This window comes from Astyanax mexicanus, unplaced genomic scaffold, assembly GCF_023375975.1.
Source record: "Astyanax mexicanus isolate ESR-SI-001 unplaced genomic scaffold, AstMex3_surface scaffold_31, whole genome shotgun sequence".
Taxonomy (NCBI): domain Eukaryota; kingdom Metazoa; phylum Chordata; class Actinopteri; order Characiformes; family Acestrorhamphidae; genus Astyanax; species Astyanax mexicanus.
Genome location: NW_026040041.1, coordinates 5,640,040 through 5,659,755, shown reverse-complemented (window position 1 = coordinate 5,659,755; position 19,716 = coordinate 5,640,040). Strand labels below are relative to the sequence as shown.

General features: G+C 38.4%; 1 protein-coding gene across 2 annotated transcripts in view; it reads right to left on the bottom strand.

The window, feature by feature from the left end:
• Positions 1 to 1,011: 1,011 nt before the first annotated feature.
• LOC103022712 (oxysterol-binding protein-related protein 10-like) overlaps positions 1,012 to 19,716 on the bottom strand; it is an 85,280-nt gene continuing 66,575 nt past the window's right edge. The window contains exons 7-13 of one of the 2 annotated variants that reach the window (XM_049472900.1): positions 18,522 to 18,652; positions 13,219 to 13,362; positions 11,724 to 12,207; positions 8,629 to 8,815; positions 5,342 to 5,524; positions 4,410 to 4,566; positions 1,012 to 2,269 (exon numbers count right to left, since the gene is read on the bottom strand). In XM_049472900.1, the coding sequence (XP_049328857.1) occupies positions 2,225 to 2,269; positions 4,410 to 4,566; positions 5,342 to 5,524; positions 8,629 to 8,815; positions 11,724 to 12,207; positions 13,219 to 13,362; positions 18,522 to 18,652 (1,331 nt within the window). In that variant the 3' untranslated portion in view covers positions 1,012 to 2,224. Of the gene's footprint in view, positions 2,270 to 4,409; positions 4,567 to 5,341; positions 5,525 to 8,628; positions 8,816 to 11,723; positions 12,208 to 13,218; positions 13,366 to 18,521; positions 18,653 to 19,716 lie in introns of both variants that reach the window. The other variant, XM_049472899.1, reaches the window with a different exon arrangement.

Here is a 19,716-nt window from a genome sequence, read left to right as displayed (position 1 = left end):
ACATTTTATACACCAAACAGATGCACTGTGTGAATAATAATGAATTTGAAAAATAATAGAAAAAGAAAAAAACAAAATAGAGTGAGCCTTTAAACCCTTTAAAGGTATTTTATTACAACTTGCCCTTGTGATAAACTTGCATTAATATTCAATCCCATCAGACAAGCTCGTGTTAGAAGGTGCACTACATCTCCAAGCATTTTTGGACACCCCTGGTAATGAATCCATTCAGTTAAAATCTAGTTCAATTTTCTGTCTGTTAAAAGCTAATTTTGTAAAATTACACCAGTGAAGAGAAATAGGTTTTTATTTTTTTTTTATATTTTATATTGAATATTTTATATTGCCCAACCCAATTGTTTACTTGATTTTCTGATTCTTTTCATTTATTCATCTTGTAACAAACAGAAATATGTAAAATGTAAAAGTCTAGAGAATATTTCATTTTTTAATTTCACCTAAAAACATAAAACATAAAACATGCTGACCTCACTAATGACTAATGCTGATGCCCAGTCCCTGCTTAAAAAACGTATCCATATAACATGATGCTACCGCCACCATGCTTTTCATTGAGGAATGGCAGTGTTAGGCTTTAGGCTTAGTCATGCTTCAACGTGTTTTTCAATTCACAGACTTTTTCCTACATAAAACCAGAAGCACTTTAAATTATTGATGATTTCATGTCAGTATTCCAAAATTTGTATCACAAAATATCTGTGTCATTTTAAGGCTTTTTTGTCATCCTGATACTTTTTGAGATTATCAAACAAACTTTAATATCAGACTAAGAAAGTCTGAGTAAGTATAAAAAGCACTTTCTAAATAAAACTTTTATTTATTAAAGGGAAAAAAAATATCCAACCCAATTAAATAATTTGTTAAAAAAAGTGCTTTTTATATATTTATTCACATTATCTTTGTCTGATAATAGAGGTTGTTTTATCAGTATGACAAAAATGCAAAAACAAAATAAATCTGTAAGGGGGCAAATCCTTTTTCACTGTCCTGTATATATATATATATGATTTCACTATTTATAGGTTTATGTTTGAGTAAAATGGACATTGTTGTTTTATTCTATATTTATTTGCAGAAAATGAGAAATGGCTGAAATAACAAAAAGATACAGAGCTTAGATACTTAAAATAATGGAAAGAAAACAAGTTCATATTCATAAAGTTTTAAGAGTTCAGAAATCAATATTTGGTGGAATAATTCTGGTTTTTAATCACAGTTATAATTTCATGCATCTTGGCATCATGTTCTCCTCCACCAGTCTTACACACTGCTTTTGGATAACTTTATGCTGCTTTACTCCTGGTGCAAAAAATGATTGTGATCATCCATTTTTGTCTGCTAAGACACTTAGTTAAGTGGGCTAAATGACTTATAAAATATTTCTTAAATTCCACTTGTTTTTAGATTATGCACCAGGAAGAAGTATTATTAAATATAAAGTTTTAATATATCAATAACTATCAGTACATTGTGATTAATGTGATTAATGTGAAAGTGAGGCCTCGATGTGAACAAGAGTGCAATGTGACAGAATAAACATAAATACATAAATATGTTTCTCCTGCAGACAATCTAATAAACACTGTACTGTTCATGTAATGATGCTACAGTAAATTCTATCATTTATTTGGTATGAGAAAAAATATATATCGAAATAATATTGAATTATATGAGAACACTGAATTATGCAGAGAATTATGAACAAAAAACAGCAGAATTCTCATTTAAACCCTTACAAAATTAACATTTCCAGGATGTTAACGTGATTTTTTTGTGGTAAAACATCTAGAACATCTAGATCTCCATGTCCTGACGAATAAAAAAAAAGATCACCACGTGGAAAAGCACTGCAGAGACAGTATGAACGGGTAGGTGTGAATGCAAACTGAAGGCTCGGGTGAAAAATAGAGATATTCTACATATCGTATACACTGTTTAATATATAATACTGGTATATAAAATTAGCCTATAACTATAACGTAGTTCTATATCTGTACAGTAAGAGTTTAGGGTCCTGATCTCCACATTAACAGGCAGCAGATATATAATGATATAATGATCCACAGCAGATCTTCTGCCTGGTTCTACTGTTTGGTCCTGACTGTCCACATCCGTCCTGCGTCCCTCCGTCCTCCTGGACCTGAGACTGAGGACAGTGTGGATCTGAGAGTCCAGCTTTTAGAGTCAGAGTCCAGAGGACAGGTCAGTGTGTCTTCCATAAAGGGTTATTGTAGACCCAGCCGTCGCCCTGCAGAGGAATAAACAATTTTTTATCAGTCTTTGCTATCGTAACGACGAGAAAAGTACACCTTGCACAGTCCTGTACTAATTCTTTAACCCTCCTATTATATTTGGGGTCAATTTGACCCCATTCAGTGTCAAATTGTTTGACCCCAGTCTGTAAAAAAATTAAGATTGACACTAGTTTTGTAATAATGTATATTTACTGTCATTTCTTAATTAAAGACAATACATACAAATTAAATGTTTTGAATTATTCACTTTCAATGTCTGTTTTATTAAGGCTGGTTTATTTGCATTAAACATAAGAAATATCAATATTTTACACACATTGGTGTGGTAATAATGTTGAGGTCACAATGACATTCAGTTTTATAATCTTTCTCTTAACGTCCCGTCACTTTAGGCCCTGACCTAACAACACAACACTTATAAAACTTATGTAATACTAATAAAACATTACAACAATGCCAGAAGCGCTGATATTTTTTTAAATAAATATAAAATAACTGGCAAATAAACTTTGTTAACAGGTTTATTTAAATTAAATTATAATCATTTTCTTTTTTATTTACTATTCTGTTTATTGTTGATGTAAAAGTTGGGTTTGTGCTGCTGTGTTGCCAAGATAGCGATGCATGGTGGTGGTGATGGTGGGTTAAAAGATAGCAATAATTAACAAGTACAAATTCTCCCTTCCTTCTACAATACATTACTATTCTTCAAGTGCAGGTTTGTCCCGCAGCAGAATGAGTGTAGAACAGATTTCCCCTAAAGTTCCTTTTATTAGTGTTTATAAATAACGGGTTAATCTACAGTTACAGTAGATACAGAATCACCACCTGGCTCAACTTTTTGTAATTGGTCTAAAAGTCAAAACCGTATAGAAAAGTGTTTCACACTGCAGAAGAACCAAGACTGAACTAAATATTGGTCTTTTGGCCTTTTAACACTATTATTTTATATTATTGCTATGGTTGCTAGGGTTACCTATTTGTGAGGTGTGATTGAGGTTGTTTAAGGTTGGGTAGCTATGATTACCTGTTTGTGAGGTGTGACTGAGGTTAAGTTGCTATGGTTACCTGTTTGTGAGGTTGTGTGATTGGGGTTGGGTTGCTATGGTTACCTCTTTGTGAAGTGTGATTGAGGTTGGGTTGCTATGGTTACCTGTTTGTGGGGTGTGATTAAGGTGTGACTGAGGTTAATTTGCTGTGGTTACCTGTTTGTGGGGTGTGATTGAGGTTAAGTTGCTATGGTTACCTGTTTGTGGGGTGTGATTAAGGTGTGACTGAGGTTAATTTGCTGTGGTTACCTGTTTGTGGGGTGTGATTGAGGTTAAGTTGCTATGGTTACCTGTTTGTGGGGTGTGATTAAGGTGTGACTGAGGTTAATTTGCTGTGGTTACCTGTTTGTGGGGTGTGATTGAGGTTAAGTTGCTATGGTTACCTGTTTGTGAGGTTGTGTGATTTGGGTTAGGTTGCTATGGTTACCTGTTTGTGAAGTATAATTGAGGTTGGGTTGCTATGGTTACCTGTTTGTAAGGTGTGATTGAAGCTGGGTTGCTATGGTTACCTGTTTGTGGGGTGTGATTGAGGTTCAGTTGCTATGGTTACCTGTTTGTGGGGTGTGATTAAGGTGTGATTGAGGTTCAGTTGCTATGGTTACCTGTTTGTGAAGTATAATTGAGGTTGAGTTGCTATGGTTACCTGTTTTTGAGGTATGTTTGAGGTTGGGTTGCTATGGTTACCTGTTTGTTAGGTGTGATTGAGGTTGATTGACGTTGAGTTGCTATGGTTACCTGTTTTTGAGGTGTTATTAAGGTTGTTTGACGTTGAGTTGCTATGGTTACCTGTTTTTGAGGTGTTATTAAGGTTGTTTGAGGTTGGGTTGCTATGGTTACCTGTTTGGTGAAGTATAATTGAGGTTGGGTTGCTATGGTTACCTGTTTGTGAGGTGTGACTGAGGTTGGGTTGCTATGGTTACCTGTTTGTGAGGTGTGATTGAGGTTGAGTTGCTATGGTTACCTGTTTGTAAGGTGTGTTTGAGGTTGGGTTGCTCTGGTTACCTGTTTGTAAGGTATGTTTGAGGTTGAGTTGCTATGGTTACCTGTTTGTAAGGTGTGTTTGAGGTTGGGTTGCTATGGTTACCTGTTTGGTGAAGTGTTTGGGGGTCCAGCAGGGGGAGCTGCTGGTGGTTCTCTGTTTCTCCTCCTCTCGCTGTCCTTCCTCCAGCTGGTGTTTGTGTTCCGTCGCTTCGTCTATATTCCCCTCTTTCAGCGCTCGGGTTACATGCTGCCACAGACGCCTACACACACACACACACACACACAATTAGAATATTATTAAAAAGTTACTTTATTATTTCAGTAATTCAGTTCAAAATATAAAACTCATATATTATATAGATGTATTAAACACAGAGTGGTCTATTTTAAAAGTTTATTTCTTTTATTGTTGATGATTATGGATTACAGCCAATGAAAACCCAAAAATCAGTGTCTCAGAGAATTAGAATATTATATAAGACCAATTGGTATATTTGGAGCAGTGTGGGCAGTGTGCCAAGTCCTGCTGGAAAATGAAATCCGCATCTCTATAAAAGTTGTCAGTATCAGAGGGAAGCTGTAAGATTTTGACTTTAGACTTGATAATAAAACACAGTGGATCAACACCAGCAGATGACAGACATGACTCTCCAAACCATCACTGATTGGTGGAAACTTCACACTAGACCTCGAGCAGTTTGGACTGTGTGTCTCTCCACTCTTCCTCCAGACTCTGCTCCCTTGATTTACTTTAAATGAAATGTAAAATTTACTGATGATCAGTGATGGTTTGGAGAGACATGTCTGTCATCTGCTGGTGTTGATCCACTGTGTTTTATTATCAAGTCTAAAGTCAAAATCTTACAGCACTTCATATCTTACAGCTTCCCTCTGCTACTGACAACTTTTATAGAGATGCGGATTTCATTTTCCAGCAGGACTTGGCACACTGCCCACACTGCAGAAAGTACTAATGAAAGTAGTAATAGATGTGTTAATATTGTGTGTTAAATGTACGCAGTGAACAGAACTGACCTGGACTCGGTGCGGCTCTGTTTCTCTACAGGACGGATCAGCTTCTTAATTACAGGAAGTTTGGACGTCTCGATAACTTTGGTTTCGGCGCTGCTGTAGCTGAACTCCAGCGTCCCGTTCCACTCGCCCTGAGCCTTACACACTATAGTACCACTGGAGTTCTGCTTCACCTCCGCCGTTACCCTACACACACAGATTATACACAAACACACATTACACACACACACACAAAAGCATTATTCACTCAGAATACGCTTAATTATACCCGCTTACTTATCCCTTTATTGGACATTTTATTAGAAACACCTACACTTTCCCTCCAACAGTATCGGAACAGAAAAAGTCAATTCTCTTATTTCTGCTCCAAACTAAAAAAACATTAAAACATATGCGACTAATTCGACTAATCAAAAGAGGAAACTACACAGTTCACAGGATTCAGCAGCTTCTCCGTATGAACCCACACAATTTTCTTGTGAGTAAAAGTATTTTTTATAGTACTTTTTTTAGCTCTATCTGTAGCCTCTTCCAGTTGGTGTTGGTTGGGGTTACTCCCTTCAGTCTCCTCTTTAGCAGGTAAAATGCGTAGCATATGACTTATATAGCCAGTCTATATAAAACTGTCCACTTTTTGCTCCTGATAAATTCAATGTATTTTTGGCAGTGTTGTATCTTGGTTTTATTTTAGTTGTATCTTTCTTTAAAATAAAAGACAAAATACAGATATTTTACTGCTGACATCATTTAAAATAGGTTAATCTTTGTCTCATTAGTAGATAAAACTTTGTCTCTGTACTTCCTGTTCCTCTTTCTAATTAGTGATTTGCATCTACTGAGGAAGCCTCTGTACCGTATTTTTCGGACTATAAGGCGCACTTAAAAACTTTTAATTTTCACAAAAATTGACAGTGCGTCTTATAATACGGTGCGCCTTTTGTATGGATTTTACTCGTCAGGTTGTAAGGAGCAGTAAACACACACTCCGTGCAGCGTTATAGAGAGTTTCAGTGCTATACAGAGTCCAGAGCCGTGCAGCTCCGAGGCTGAGCAGCAATAGCATTAGCTAGATGCTAACCGCTAAGCTAGCTAGCTTATTCACTGAGATCAGTATTATCTAAATTTTACTCGTCAGGTTGTAAGGAGCAGTAAACACACACTCCGTGCAGCGTTATACAGAGTTTCAGTGCTATACAGAGTCCAGAGCCGTGCAGCTCCGAGGCTGAGCAGCAATAGCATTAGCTAGATGCTAACCGCTAAGCTAGCTAGCTTATTCACTGAGATCAGTATTATCTAAATTTTACTCGTCAGGTTGTAAGGAGCAGTAAACACACACTCCGTGCAGCGTTATACAGAGTTTCAGTGCTATACAGAGTCCAGAGCCGTGCAGCTCCGAGGCTGAGCAGCAAATAGCATTAGCTAGCTTATTCACTGTTCAGAGATCAGTATTATCTAAATTTTACCCGTCAGGTGTAAGGAGCAGTAAACACACACTCCGTGCAGAGCCGTGCCGCTCCGAGGCTGGAGCAGCAATAGCATTAGCTAGATGCTAACCGCTTAGCTAGCTAGCTTTTTCACTGTTCAGAGATCAGTATTTTCTAAATTTAGCACTTTTAATACTGCTGGAGCAGTATTATTAGAGTTTGATGCTAATCGCTAAGCGTTCACCGTTCAGAGGTGAGTTATCGGCCTGTAAGTCTGTGCTGCTTTGCCTGGCTAGCATTAGCTCTCAGAGGTGAGTTTTATCAGCCTGTAATCTGCTTGTTTACCGTGTTAAAACAAGCTACGGGGGACGAATCGCTAGCTAATATCTCACTGTCTTACCAGAACACGCAGGATTACTCAGTGTAACGCTGTCGTTTAAGTTTGGGTTAACTTTACTAGTTTAGGTGACTAGCTAGCGTGCTAGCGGATAGCTATGCTAACGCTGGTGCAGCAAGCCTTAGTGGACATCTGGAAATCTAAGCTTACTGTAAATAAACTGAAGCACGTTACTCACCCAAATAAACAGTTTTCAGGAGAGGAATCTGTGTAGATTAATATCCAGCACTCGTTTGACTTTGAAAGAGCTAGATTTATATATACTGAGACGCTCCACCGGCAAGAGACCACCCCCGGTGGGGGAAGGGAAACATGGCGCCACCCCTGTTCACTTTGATATAGGCACCCTTTCTAGTGTCACTTAACGCGCCTTATAATGCGATGCGCCCTATGTATGGAAAAATAGCAGAAAATAGGCGTTCTTTGATAGTGCGTCTTATAATACGGTGCGCCTTATAGTCCGAAAAATACGGTACTTTAGTTCATGGAGTCTTTTTCTGTGAACAGTAGATTGTGATATCTTCACTTCTGCCCTCTGGAGGTTGTTTTAGGGTCTTTCTATACAGCTTTCAAAATATTTCTGTCATTCAGTGCTGTTGTTTTTTTTCTTGGTCTACCTGTTCAACATCGGTTACTTAGTACACCAGTGATGACTTTCTTCTTCAGGATTTTCCATACAGTTGTTCTGGATATGAACAATATTTGTGCTCTAATGGCTCTGATTGATTTTCCATTTCAGCTTCACATTTGCTTGTTTTTCACCCATAAACTTTCATAGCTTTCTGGTTTTTATGTTGGTTACTTTTTTTAACTATAAAAACACAAATCTGAAACTGAAACTGAAACTAAGACTGTTTATTATTTGTTGGAAGCATTAGCCCTTTCAGACCCTGTGTCCATTACAATGGATATGATGGTTTTTAATCAGAATAGACTATTAATGTACTGGAAAAGAAAAAACAGTATTAGAGCTGACAGCAAAGAGGCTAATTAAAAGAGCTCATTTTTAGTAATTGTATTGATTTTAATCACACTTTTTATTATGTTTATTTTAGTGTTTAGAGATGGTTTGTGAACAAAAAGGTCAATATCAAATCTAAAATAATAAAGCTAAGAATAGGCTTCCAATCCAGTCTACAGAATTTTAGTTAATTGGATTTAATGTTTATATAGATTTTAGATTAGAATATTAGTCTTCATTTGTGTTCATTACAGACAGAAAACAACATTATTATGTTTATTTTTTTTTTCTATATTTTTTTCCATCACTGGCACATAATTCAGGTCTGAAATGGTTAATGTATCACACCTGAGAGTCACATGACCCAATACTTTTTCTCATAAGAAAAATGGGTGGGTTCAGACAGAGATCCAGATATACAGTAAATAATAATAGGATTGTTTCACTGTTCTAATACTTTTGGAGGGAAGTCTATTCCATCATTTCTTCCTCCTCCTGTGAGACTCACCTGTGAACTTTTCCTCCGTAGAAAGGTTTGGTGTGGAAGGTGACGGTGGCGGAGTATCCACTCTTCACACAGCTGATGGAGATTTTCCCCCCGAGCTCCACCCAGGGGACGGTGAGGATGGAGCGGGCGTAGGCTGAGGGCAGGGTGAAGACGTACTCTTCATCATGATCCAGGAGACTCAGCACACCTGCACAGCATTTATACACACTCAATTAATATACATTACTTACTAACCTGGTGAAAAATATATATACTCAATATATACTTAATGTACTTCATTAAAACGTATTGAGAAGTGGGTACCACTTTAAAATGAGACTTCCTTTATAAAGGGTTTATAAATGGTTTACAATTAGTTTATTAATGGTTACTAATTAGGTTGTAAATGCCTTAAAAATCATTAATAATCAGTTATAACACATACATAGAAAGGGCAACAATGACCTGTTGTTTGTCAAATAGTGAACCCACAGCCATCTATATTATGGCCTTTCTATGTATGTGTTATAAATGATTATTAATGATTAATGAAGGCCTTTACAAATTAGTAACCATTAATAAACTAATTGTAAACTATTTATAAACCCTTTATAAAGGTAGTCTTATTTTAAAGTGGTAGCGAGAAATGTCTTAATATGCTGTAAATATACTAACAGATGTATTTACGTACCTAAAATATATTAAAAGTACAGTAATATTATGCTTTAATTAAATGTTTGAAAGTAAACTTTGATCATATTTTTTAAAGTACAATATAATGTATTTAAAATAAACAGACTACTTCATGCAATTCAATATATTTCTGAAATACTTATTTAGCAAAGAGTGTTAAAAACAGCTGTTACAGTAGTTCACTTAAATTACAATGTATCGTAACTTTTTTAGAAATAGTAGTAAATTAAATTACTACATTGGTCAAATGTTTCAAACATATATTTAGATATTACATTAATATAACAGTTACAATATATTTCAATGCTCTGTAGTTATAATTAGGAAAATATAAACATAAGTAAATTATAGGACAAAGTGTTAAACAACATTTAAATGTAAAAAAAAAAAATTGTAGTACAGTATATTAAAATATATATTTTTATACCCAACGAATATAGTATACTAGTAAAGAACACCAGCTCTACAGCCAAGAAAGCCCAGCAGCGTCTCTACTTCCTCCGGAAGCTGAGAAAGGCCCGTCTCCCTCCACCCATCCTCACACTCTTCTATAGAGGGACCATTGAGAGCATCCTGAGCAGCTGCATCACTGCCTGGTTTGGGACCTGCACCGTCTCTGACCGCAAGACCCTCCAGCGTATTGTGAGGACAGCTGAGAGGATCATCTGCGTCTCTCTCCCCTCCATCACGGACATTTACACCACCCGCAGCATCCGCAAAGCAACCAGCATTGTGAATGACCCCACTCATCCCTCACACAAACTGTTCTCCCTCCTGCCTTCGGGAAGAAGGTACCTCAGCATCCGGTCCAGCAAGACCAGATTCTGCAACAGCTTCTACCCCCAAGCCATCAGACTCCTTAACTGCAGAGACTGAACTGATGGTTTTTCTGTACATGCACACACACTCTTACCCCACTTACCCCAGAAAATGGAAAGCACTAAAAACCCTACTACCTCACTGGACTCTATTGCACACTGTGTAATAGAGGTAATTACTACCTCACTGGTCTTTTTTGCACACTTTTTGCACACTGCATAATTTGCACACTGTCTTGTTATTTATTATTCTTTGTCTGTATTGTGTTGTATTGTCTGTCTGCACTTTTGTACTGTTGCACTATTGTTCTGTCTACACTGTGTTTATGTGCACCATGGTCCCTGGAGGAACGTTGTTTCGTTTCACTGTGTACTCTGTATATAGCTGAAATCACAATAAAAAACACTTTGACTTTGACTTTGACTTCTCCACCAGAGGGCAGTGTGGAGCTTTCACAGTATGTTTCAGTCAGAGACTATTTTCAGAGCTGAGTTTTCTAAAATCTTCATCGAACAAAGCTTCTCTTTTCAAACCGCTCCTCAAGTTCCCCCTAGATAATACCAATTCTGCTCTAGTCCTATGTAATGTGATGTAAGTTACATAGTAAAGCACAAATCTGAACTACATTGGGTTCCCTGAGAAAGAAGGTCAGCCAGAATCATACAGTATCAGGATGATCCAACAATAAGACCAACTATGGAACCAGTTTCTTCCATTTAAAAACATGACAACCTGTAGGGTTCACTGTAGGACCAACTAGAAGATCACCTGTAGAACTTACCTCTTATTGGAATCTGGTCTGAAAGACTAACTATAGAACCAACTGCAAGACAACCTGTAGGATTAAATATTAAACCAACTATAGAACCATTAGTAGGACCAACTGCAGGACTATCTGTAGGATACACTGTATATTACTGGTGTCTGGTTTGATAGACTAAATATAAAAGCAACGGCAGGACTACCTGTAGGATTAACTATATGCAGTAGCACATGTAGGGGGCATCAGCATATTACTGAGATTGTATCTCCCAAATTCCAAATAAAAATATTCTCTTTTAGAGCATTTATTTACAGAAAATGAGAAATGGTTGAAATAAAAAAAGATGCAGAGCTTTCAGACCTCAAATAATGCAAAGAAAACAAGTTCATATTCATAAAGTTTTAAGAGTTCAGAAATCAATATTTGGTGGAATAACCCTGGTTTTTAATCACAGTTTTTTTCTGTTCTCCTCCACCAGTCTTACACACTGCTTTTGGATAACTTTATGTCTGCACTCCTGGTGCACAAATTTAAGCAGGTTTGGTTTGATGGTTTGTGATCATCCATCTTCCTCTTGATTATATTCCAGAGGTTTTCAATTTGGAAAAATTAAATAAACTCATTGTCTCTTATTTTTTTCCAGAGCTGTATATGTCTAACTATATTATTGTGGTTTGGTCTGAGGGACAACCCATAGAACCATATATAGAAGGATCTAGATGGGCTTCAGACACCTGAGGAGAAGCTCCTCACATATCCACAGTACCAAAGGGTCTCTAATATACAAATCATCACAGAAAAATCTTAAAAACTTCATTAAAACCATTAGAAACAGTCTCACCTTCCCCCACCATGGACACGCCCACAGACATGCCCATGAACTTGCTCTTGGTCCAGATGTGAACGTTCACACACATGGCCCTCTCCCGGCACTCGCAGTAAAACGCCGACACAGGAGGATGATGGGAAACCTGTTCAGCCACGAACCGGACCCGGTAATTCCCTGACCCCGCCCCCGCCGCCTCCCCTGGATCCGTCCCCGGGCTGGAGTCCTGCGTTTGAGTCCTGAGGGGTCGGACTCGGTCCCGGGGAACCTCCCAGGAACAGTGGAACGTCTCCCCCAGGATGGGGTTATACGGCTTCTTGGCCACGGCTCCTTTCCGTCCCTCGTGGAAGGAGGTCAGGTAGTACTCCACGAACCGCACCATGCGCTCCTCCGGCGACGCCCCCATCGACACCGCCAGGAACAGGTCCGGGTGAGCCATGAAGTTAGCGTACATCTCCAGCAGAGAGCGCTTCTCCAGGATAAACGTGGGCAGAACCACCTGAGCAGAGACAAGATACAGACCAGGTGAATCCAGGAAAATTACACACAACTACAGGACTATAAAAACAACTGCAGGACAAACTCTGTATTAGTATGGTCTGGGCTGGAGGACCAAAAGAAGAAGACCATATGAACAACCATCTGATAGACTAATAATAGGCCTGGTTACAGGACCAACTGTAAGGCCACCTATAAGACTAACTGCAGGACTATCACTAGGACCAACTGTAATACCAACTACAGGACTATCTGTTGGACCAATTGTAAGACTAAATGTAGTCTAGACTAAATGTAATCTGTCGGACCAATTGTAAGATTCAAAGATCATTTATAGAACCAAAGTGTAGGACCAACTAAAAGACTAACTGCAGGATTATCACTATAGCCAACTGTAGAACCAACTGCAGGACCAGCTGTAGGACCAAGTGTAAGACTAACTTCAGGACCAACAGTAGGACCAACTATAAGATAAACTGCAGGATTATCACTAGGACCAACTGTAGGACTAACTGCAAGACCAACTGTAGGACCAACTGTAAGATAAACTGCAGGACTATTACTAGGACCAACTGTAGTACAACTGTACAACCAACTGTAAGACTAACTGTAAGACTAACTACAGGACCCATCTGTAGGACAGATTGTAAAACTAACTACAGAACCACCTGGAAGACTTGCTACAGAAGTCTGGTCTGGTAGAGATGTTGCCAACTGTAGGACCAATTACAGGACAAATTGCAGGACAATCTGCAGAACCAACTACAGGACAAATTGCATTGACCATCCTGATATAAACGTTATTAAGAACCATCAGTAAAGCCAACAGTAGAACCATCTGATCAATATATCTATGAGTAACAGACAAAGGAGATAAAACAACTAACGTAATAATATTTGTAATAATTTGTCTGTGTGTTTGTGTGTGTGTGTGTGTGTGTGTGTGTGTGTGTGTGTGTGTATAGTGTGTATAGTGTGTGTGTGTAGTGTGTGTGTGTTTGTGTGTGTGTACCCGTGTGAGGTCCATGCCCAGTTTGAGTTGGGACAGTAGGTGGAGGATGACGCTCCTCTGATCATCCAGAACCCCCAGCTCCTCCTCCACGTTCTCCTCCGTATCCATCACCTCCTCACTGGGAGAGACCAGTTCTACACCTGCCTGCTGCACACACACACACACACACACACACACACACACACACACACACAACTTGCAGTTTCTGAGGCTGGTAACTGATGAACTTATTCTGTGCAACAGAGGAAACTCTTGCTTTTCCTTTTCTGGAGTGCTCCTGATGAGTGCCAGTTTCAACATTATAATGTTTTTTATGGTCTTTTTTGCAGTGACTGCACTTGAGGATACTTTCAAAATACCTTCATTTCTTCTTAAATTCTTTCCTTTACTTAGTTGAGTAGTTGTTGCTTCTCATAACCTGAATTCGAACATTCCTCAAATATTCACTATTCACTGTATACCTGTAACTCTACCTCTTCACTACTTTACTTTAACTGATGCTCTCAAACACTTTATTAAGAGACAAGAAATTCAAGTAATTAACTCTTGATGAGTTCAGCACAGCTGTTAACTGAAAGCCTGAATTCCAGGAGACTCTACCTCATAAAGCTGACTGAGAAAATCCAGCAGAGATGAGTAAAACTGATCATCTAAGCATTACTTATATCTAAGTAATACTAATTTGATTGGACTGTTCTTTATAAACAGTATGTTCCCAAATCAGTGTATATTATCTGTAATTTATTATCTGCAGATTACTGTAATCAGACTCTTTATATCTGTAAAAACACATATCCAGACAGTTCCACTACTGTAGCATCTCAACCCTGTGCTGTAACACCACACACGTCCTCCAGGTGGCGCCCAAACCTCAGATATACAGCTGAGACTACAGAAGACTGTGCTTATTAAACACTACAAATCTAATCACATCTAAATCTGATTATTCAAACCGCAGAGCCTCGTCCTTCATCTGAACCTGAGGAGCGGAGAGAACGTTCTGATCCAGGGAAACACTCTCTCTCTCTCTCTTACAATATAAAACTACACCGAAAACTCTTATACACTTCAATGTACAACTTTAGCACTGAAAGAATAAAGGGTTTTAGAAGGCCATATGGATGGATGGGTAGGTGGATGCATAGATGGATGGTGGATGCCTAATGGATGGATGGACTAATGGTTTCATAAGAAGGCCATATGGATGGATTGATGGGTAGGTGGATGGATGAATGGATAGATGGATGGATGGGCTGAAGGTTTAATAAGAAGGTCAAAAGGATGGATGGATGGATGGATGGATGGGTAGATGGATGGGTAGGTGGATGGATGGGTAAGTGGATGCATAGAGGGATGGATGGAAGGACTGTATTTTTTATGAGAAGGCCTAATGGATGGATGGATGGGTAGGTGGATGGATGAATGGATTGAAGGTTTCATAAGAAGGCCATATGGATGGATTGATGGATGGATGGATGGATGGGTAGGTGGATGGAAGGATAGACGGCTGGATGGATGGATGGATGGATAGACGGATGGATTACATATTTAATATATAGTAAGATAGCTTTTATAGAACCATATTTTAAAAGGTTCTCAAATGTGGCTCTACAGCATCATAATAAATAATCATTTTTTTATTCAGGTTAAAAATCATATTTATTGCAGTGTTTTGGAATTCAGGATCAGCCATAATATTAAAATCATCAAAACAAGTGAATCTTCATTCCAGTGATTTCTGTAATGTCTTGGATTTGCAGTATTTTGAAAATAAGACATTTTATTCTTCCTTAATTTAACTATGCTCCTCACGTAAGGTTTAGAATGACATTTAGAGCATAAAAGCACCAAATATTTGGTAACCGAAATGATTCAACGTTAAAAAACAGGAAAAAAATATGTTCAGTGTTGAGGAGGCAAATTATTTATACAAAACATTTTTTTTAGCAGTGCTGCAGAAAGATCTGGCAGGGAGCCAACAAACGGCAGGTTTAAGTTCATTTTACGCTTTCTGTTTACGCTTAGTTTTCCAGCTAAAAGATACGCGCTGTACAGGACTAGGATAGTAATGCTAGCTAAGCTAACTTAGCTTTAGCTGGCTGCCTTTCTCTGTGTGAAATTCAGTCACAAGTCACTTGAATAGCACTGCTGAGGTAAATCAATGATAAGATTAGCCCTGCTCAAATAAATTAATTGATTTGTAGGTACTGTATGTCTGCTTGAGCGTTTAAGATGTTTAAGATTTAGTTTTAAATGGTATTGTATTTAAATTGTATATTTAAATCGCATTTTCTGCAAAAAGAAAGAAAAAAATATATTTATGCCATTTATGGTATTGAAGGGTTGCATTTTAATAAAAACCTGTATGTTGAAAATAATGTAAAATATATAAATCAAGTTGTTTTTATTATTATTCTATAAAATACCACAGCCCCCCTGACTCTAATGGATTCTATAAATGATGTACTGTTATGGTTATAATGCGTGTAGAGCTGGGTATTGTCGGGTCGGGTCAGCAGCGCTGTTATGACGAGCTATAACAGATTTATGAGCTCTAATTCCACCCGGCTGTAATGAGACTGTCGGGATTCAGACGCCGTTACTGAGAAAAATACCACAGCACTGCACTGACTCACACTACAGATACCTCACACACACACAATACACACACACACACACACTTTATACCCTCACACACCATACATTCACACACACACACTTTATACACACACTCACACAGTATACATTCACACACACCAGTTCAGCCATGTGGGAGCACCATGCGTGACCCAGTAAAACAGCTGGACCTGTTTCACTCAGAGAGACTCTACTGTAGATCACTGAACTCTGTAGAGAGAGAGGATATCAGTGAGTGTGGATAGAGAGAAAGATGGATGAATGAATGGACGGATGGAGGTAGGTAGATATATGCATGCATTAATGTATGTACAAGGTTTTTTTATAAAAGCCAAATGGGCTGAAGGTTTTATAAGAAGGCCGAATGTATGAAAGGATGGGTAGGTGAGTGGATGAATGGACAGATGGATGGATAAGTGGATAAATGAATGGATGAATGGATGGATGGATGGACTGAAGGTATTATGAGAAGGCTGAATGGATGGATGGGTAGGTGGATGTAGGGATTGAAAGTTTGAAAAGAAGGCCAGATGGACGAACGGACGGATGGATGAATGGATAGGTGGATGGATTAATGGATGGATAGGCTGAATGTTTTATGAAAAGGCTGAATGGATGGAAATATGGATGTATGGATAGAGGATGGATAGATGAATGGATGGAGGGACTGAAGGTTTTATGAGAAGGCCGAATAAATGGAATTAAAATTTGAATAGAAAGCCAAATGGACGGATGGATGGACAAACAGATGAATGACTGGACAGATGGATAGGTAGGTGGATGGATGGATGGATGGATGGACTAAAGGTTTTATGAAAAGGCAGAATGGATGGATAGATCGAAGGAAAAAGAGAGGATGGATGGACTGAAGGTTTTATAAGAAGGCCAAATAAATGATTAAATGGATTGAAAGTTTGAATAGAAGGCTAAATGGACAGATGGACGGACAGATGGATGAATGAATGGATAGATCGATGGACTGAGGGATTTATAAAAAGGCCAAATAGATGGATGGGTAGGTGAGCAGATAAATGGACAGACGGATGGATGGATGGATGGATGGATAAGTGGATAAATGAAAGGATGGATGGCCTGACTGTATTATGAGAAGGCAGAATGGATGGATGCGTAGGTGGATGTAGGGATTGAAAGTTTGAAAAGAAGGCCAGATGTACAGACGGACGGATGGATGAATGGATAGATGGATGGGTAGGTAGATGGATGAATGGATGGATAGGCTGAATGTTTTATGAAAAGGCTGAATGGATGGAAATATGGATGTATGGATAGAGGATGGATAGATGGATAGATGAATGGATGGATGGACTGAAGGTTTTATGAGAAGGCCGAATCGATGGAATTAAAAGTTTGAATAGAAAGCCAAATGGACAGATGGATGGACAGACGGATGAATGACTGGACATATGGATAGGTAGGTGGATGCATGGAAAAAAAGAGGATGGATGGGTGGACTGAAGGTTTTATAAGAAGGTCAAATTAATCAATGGATGGATTGACAGTTTGAATAGAAGGCTGAATGGATGGATAGACAGGCAGATGGATGAATGAATGGATGGATAGATGGATGGACTGAGGGATTTATAAAAAGGCCAAATAGATGGAAGTATGTATGGATGGATGGATAGATGAATGGACTAAAGGTTTTATGAAAAGGCCATATGGATGGACGGATGTATAGATGGGTAGGTGAATGGATACATTGGTAGTTTTATGAGAAGGCTGAATGGATAAATGTTTGTTTTGGAAGGTAGCTGTATGAATGTATTGATGTATGTATGGGTTTATTTATAGATGGATGGATGGATGGATGGATCCATGGATGTGTAGACTGAAGTTTTTTTCAGAAGGATGGATGGATAGATGGATGGATGAGGGCTAGTGGAAAAGTGCATGGATGTCCAAATAAATAAAGTAATTAAATTAATAAACAACAAATCAATCAATAAACTATAAAACATAATTGATGTGAGTTTGTTGGAGAGAGTTTCTGTATGAAAGAACAAGAGTCACACACACACACACACACACACACACACACACACACACAGACAGGCTGAGCGCAGTGTGTAGACAGTCAGTGGTGTGACCCGAGTCCTGCGGGACGTCAGTAGGAGGTCTGACCTACTTACAGTGTCTGAGTAAAGAGAGTAAATATACATTTATATTTACACAATATATCATTTTAGTGTGGGATTTTAGGTTTCATGTCTAAATTGGAGCAGCCTGGTGTTCAATCTTCATTAATTGCACATTGCACCAGTAAGAGCAGAGTGTGAAGGTTCAATTAGCAGGGTAAGAGCACAGTTCTGCTCTAAATATTACAATGCACACTATAACATTATGGGGGACATACCAGAGTTCAAAAGAGGACAAATTGTTGGTGCACGTCTTGCTGGAGCATCTGTGACCAAGACAGCAAGTCTTTGTGATGCATCAAGAGCCACGGTATCCAGGGTAATGTCAGCATACCACCAAGAAGTACCAACCACATCCAACAGGATTAACTGTGGACGCTGTAAGAGGAAGCTGTCTGAAAGGGATGTTCGGGTGCTAACCCGGATTAAAACTAGGTGTTTCAGTTTTAATGCCCAACCCCTGTGAGTAAAGTGGGTCTGGGAACAGAACCACCAGAGCCTCAGCGTTACCTCAGCGCAGGGGGCGGGGCCTGTGTTCCTGAGTGACGGCGAGGGCTCTGCTGAGAGCAGGGGGGCCACGCCCCCGTTCCTCACGCACTCCACCGACGGCGTCTTGGGGACGGTCCACACGTGAGATCCATCTACAGAGAGAAGATCATCAGAACATCAGAGCAGATCAGGAACCCTGAACTGATCCTGAACCAGCCTGAAGCTCCTGAACCACAACCAGCACTGAGAAACCATCCACATGTTTAATACATATATATATATTTATATATATATATATTTAAATTAAAGCTATTAGTGATTGGTGGAAAATCAGATTCACAGCACTGGAGCTACAAGGCTAATATACTCTATTCTGAGAATGGAGAAAAGTACTGGAACACCATTGTTTCTTCTGTAATTAAGGGTATTAAAAAGAGTTTATCTTGCTTTTGTTGGAGATATAGCATTAACAATATTCCTATTCTATTGGCAAGAATTCTATTAGAAAGGGTACGTTAGCATAGCTTCATTTTACAGTATATAGATTTGGAAAAAAATAAGAGACCACTTAAAAACCAAATTGAAAACCTCTGGAATATAATCAAGAGGAAGATGGATGATCACAAACCATCAAACCAAACTGAACTGCTTGAATTTTTGCACCAGGAGTAAAGCAGCATAAAGTTATCCAAAAGCAGTGTGTAAGACTGGTGGAGGAGAAGATGATGCCAAGATGCATGAAAAAAACTGTGATTAAAAACAGGGTTATTCCACCAAATATTGATTATTTCTGAACTCTTAAATATTTATGAATATGAACTTGTTTTCTTTACATTATTTGAGGTCTGAAAGCTCTGCATCTTTTTTGTTATTTCAGCCATTTCTCATTTTCTGTAAATAAATGCTCTAAATGAGAATATTTTTATTTGGAATTTGGGAGAAATGTTGTCTGTAGTTTATAGAATAAAACAACAATGTTCATTTTACTCAAATATAAACCTATAAATAGTACAATTCTGAAACTGAAGTGATCTCTCTTCTTTTTTTCCATAATTTACATCAGAAATAAGGAGTTTATATGTAAATATGATTTTTCACACCGTTATTGCTTTAAGAAAAAAAGCCCACAGTGAAAAAACTCAGCCCTGCTGTTTCAGACATTCCAGCAGCTGGAACAGCGCTAGCATCTTCCATAATGCATTAGCCACATTAGCAT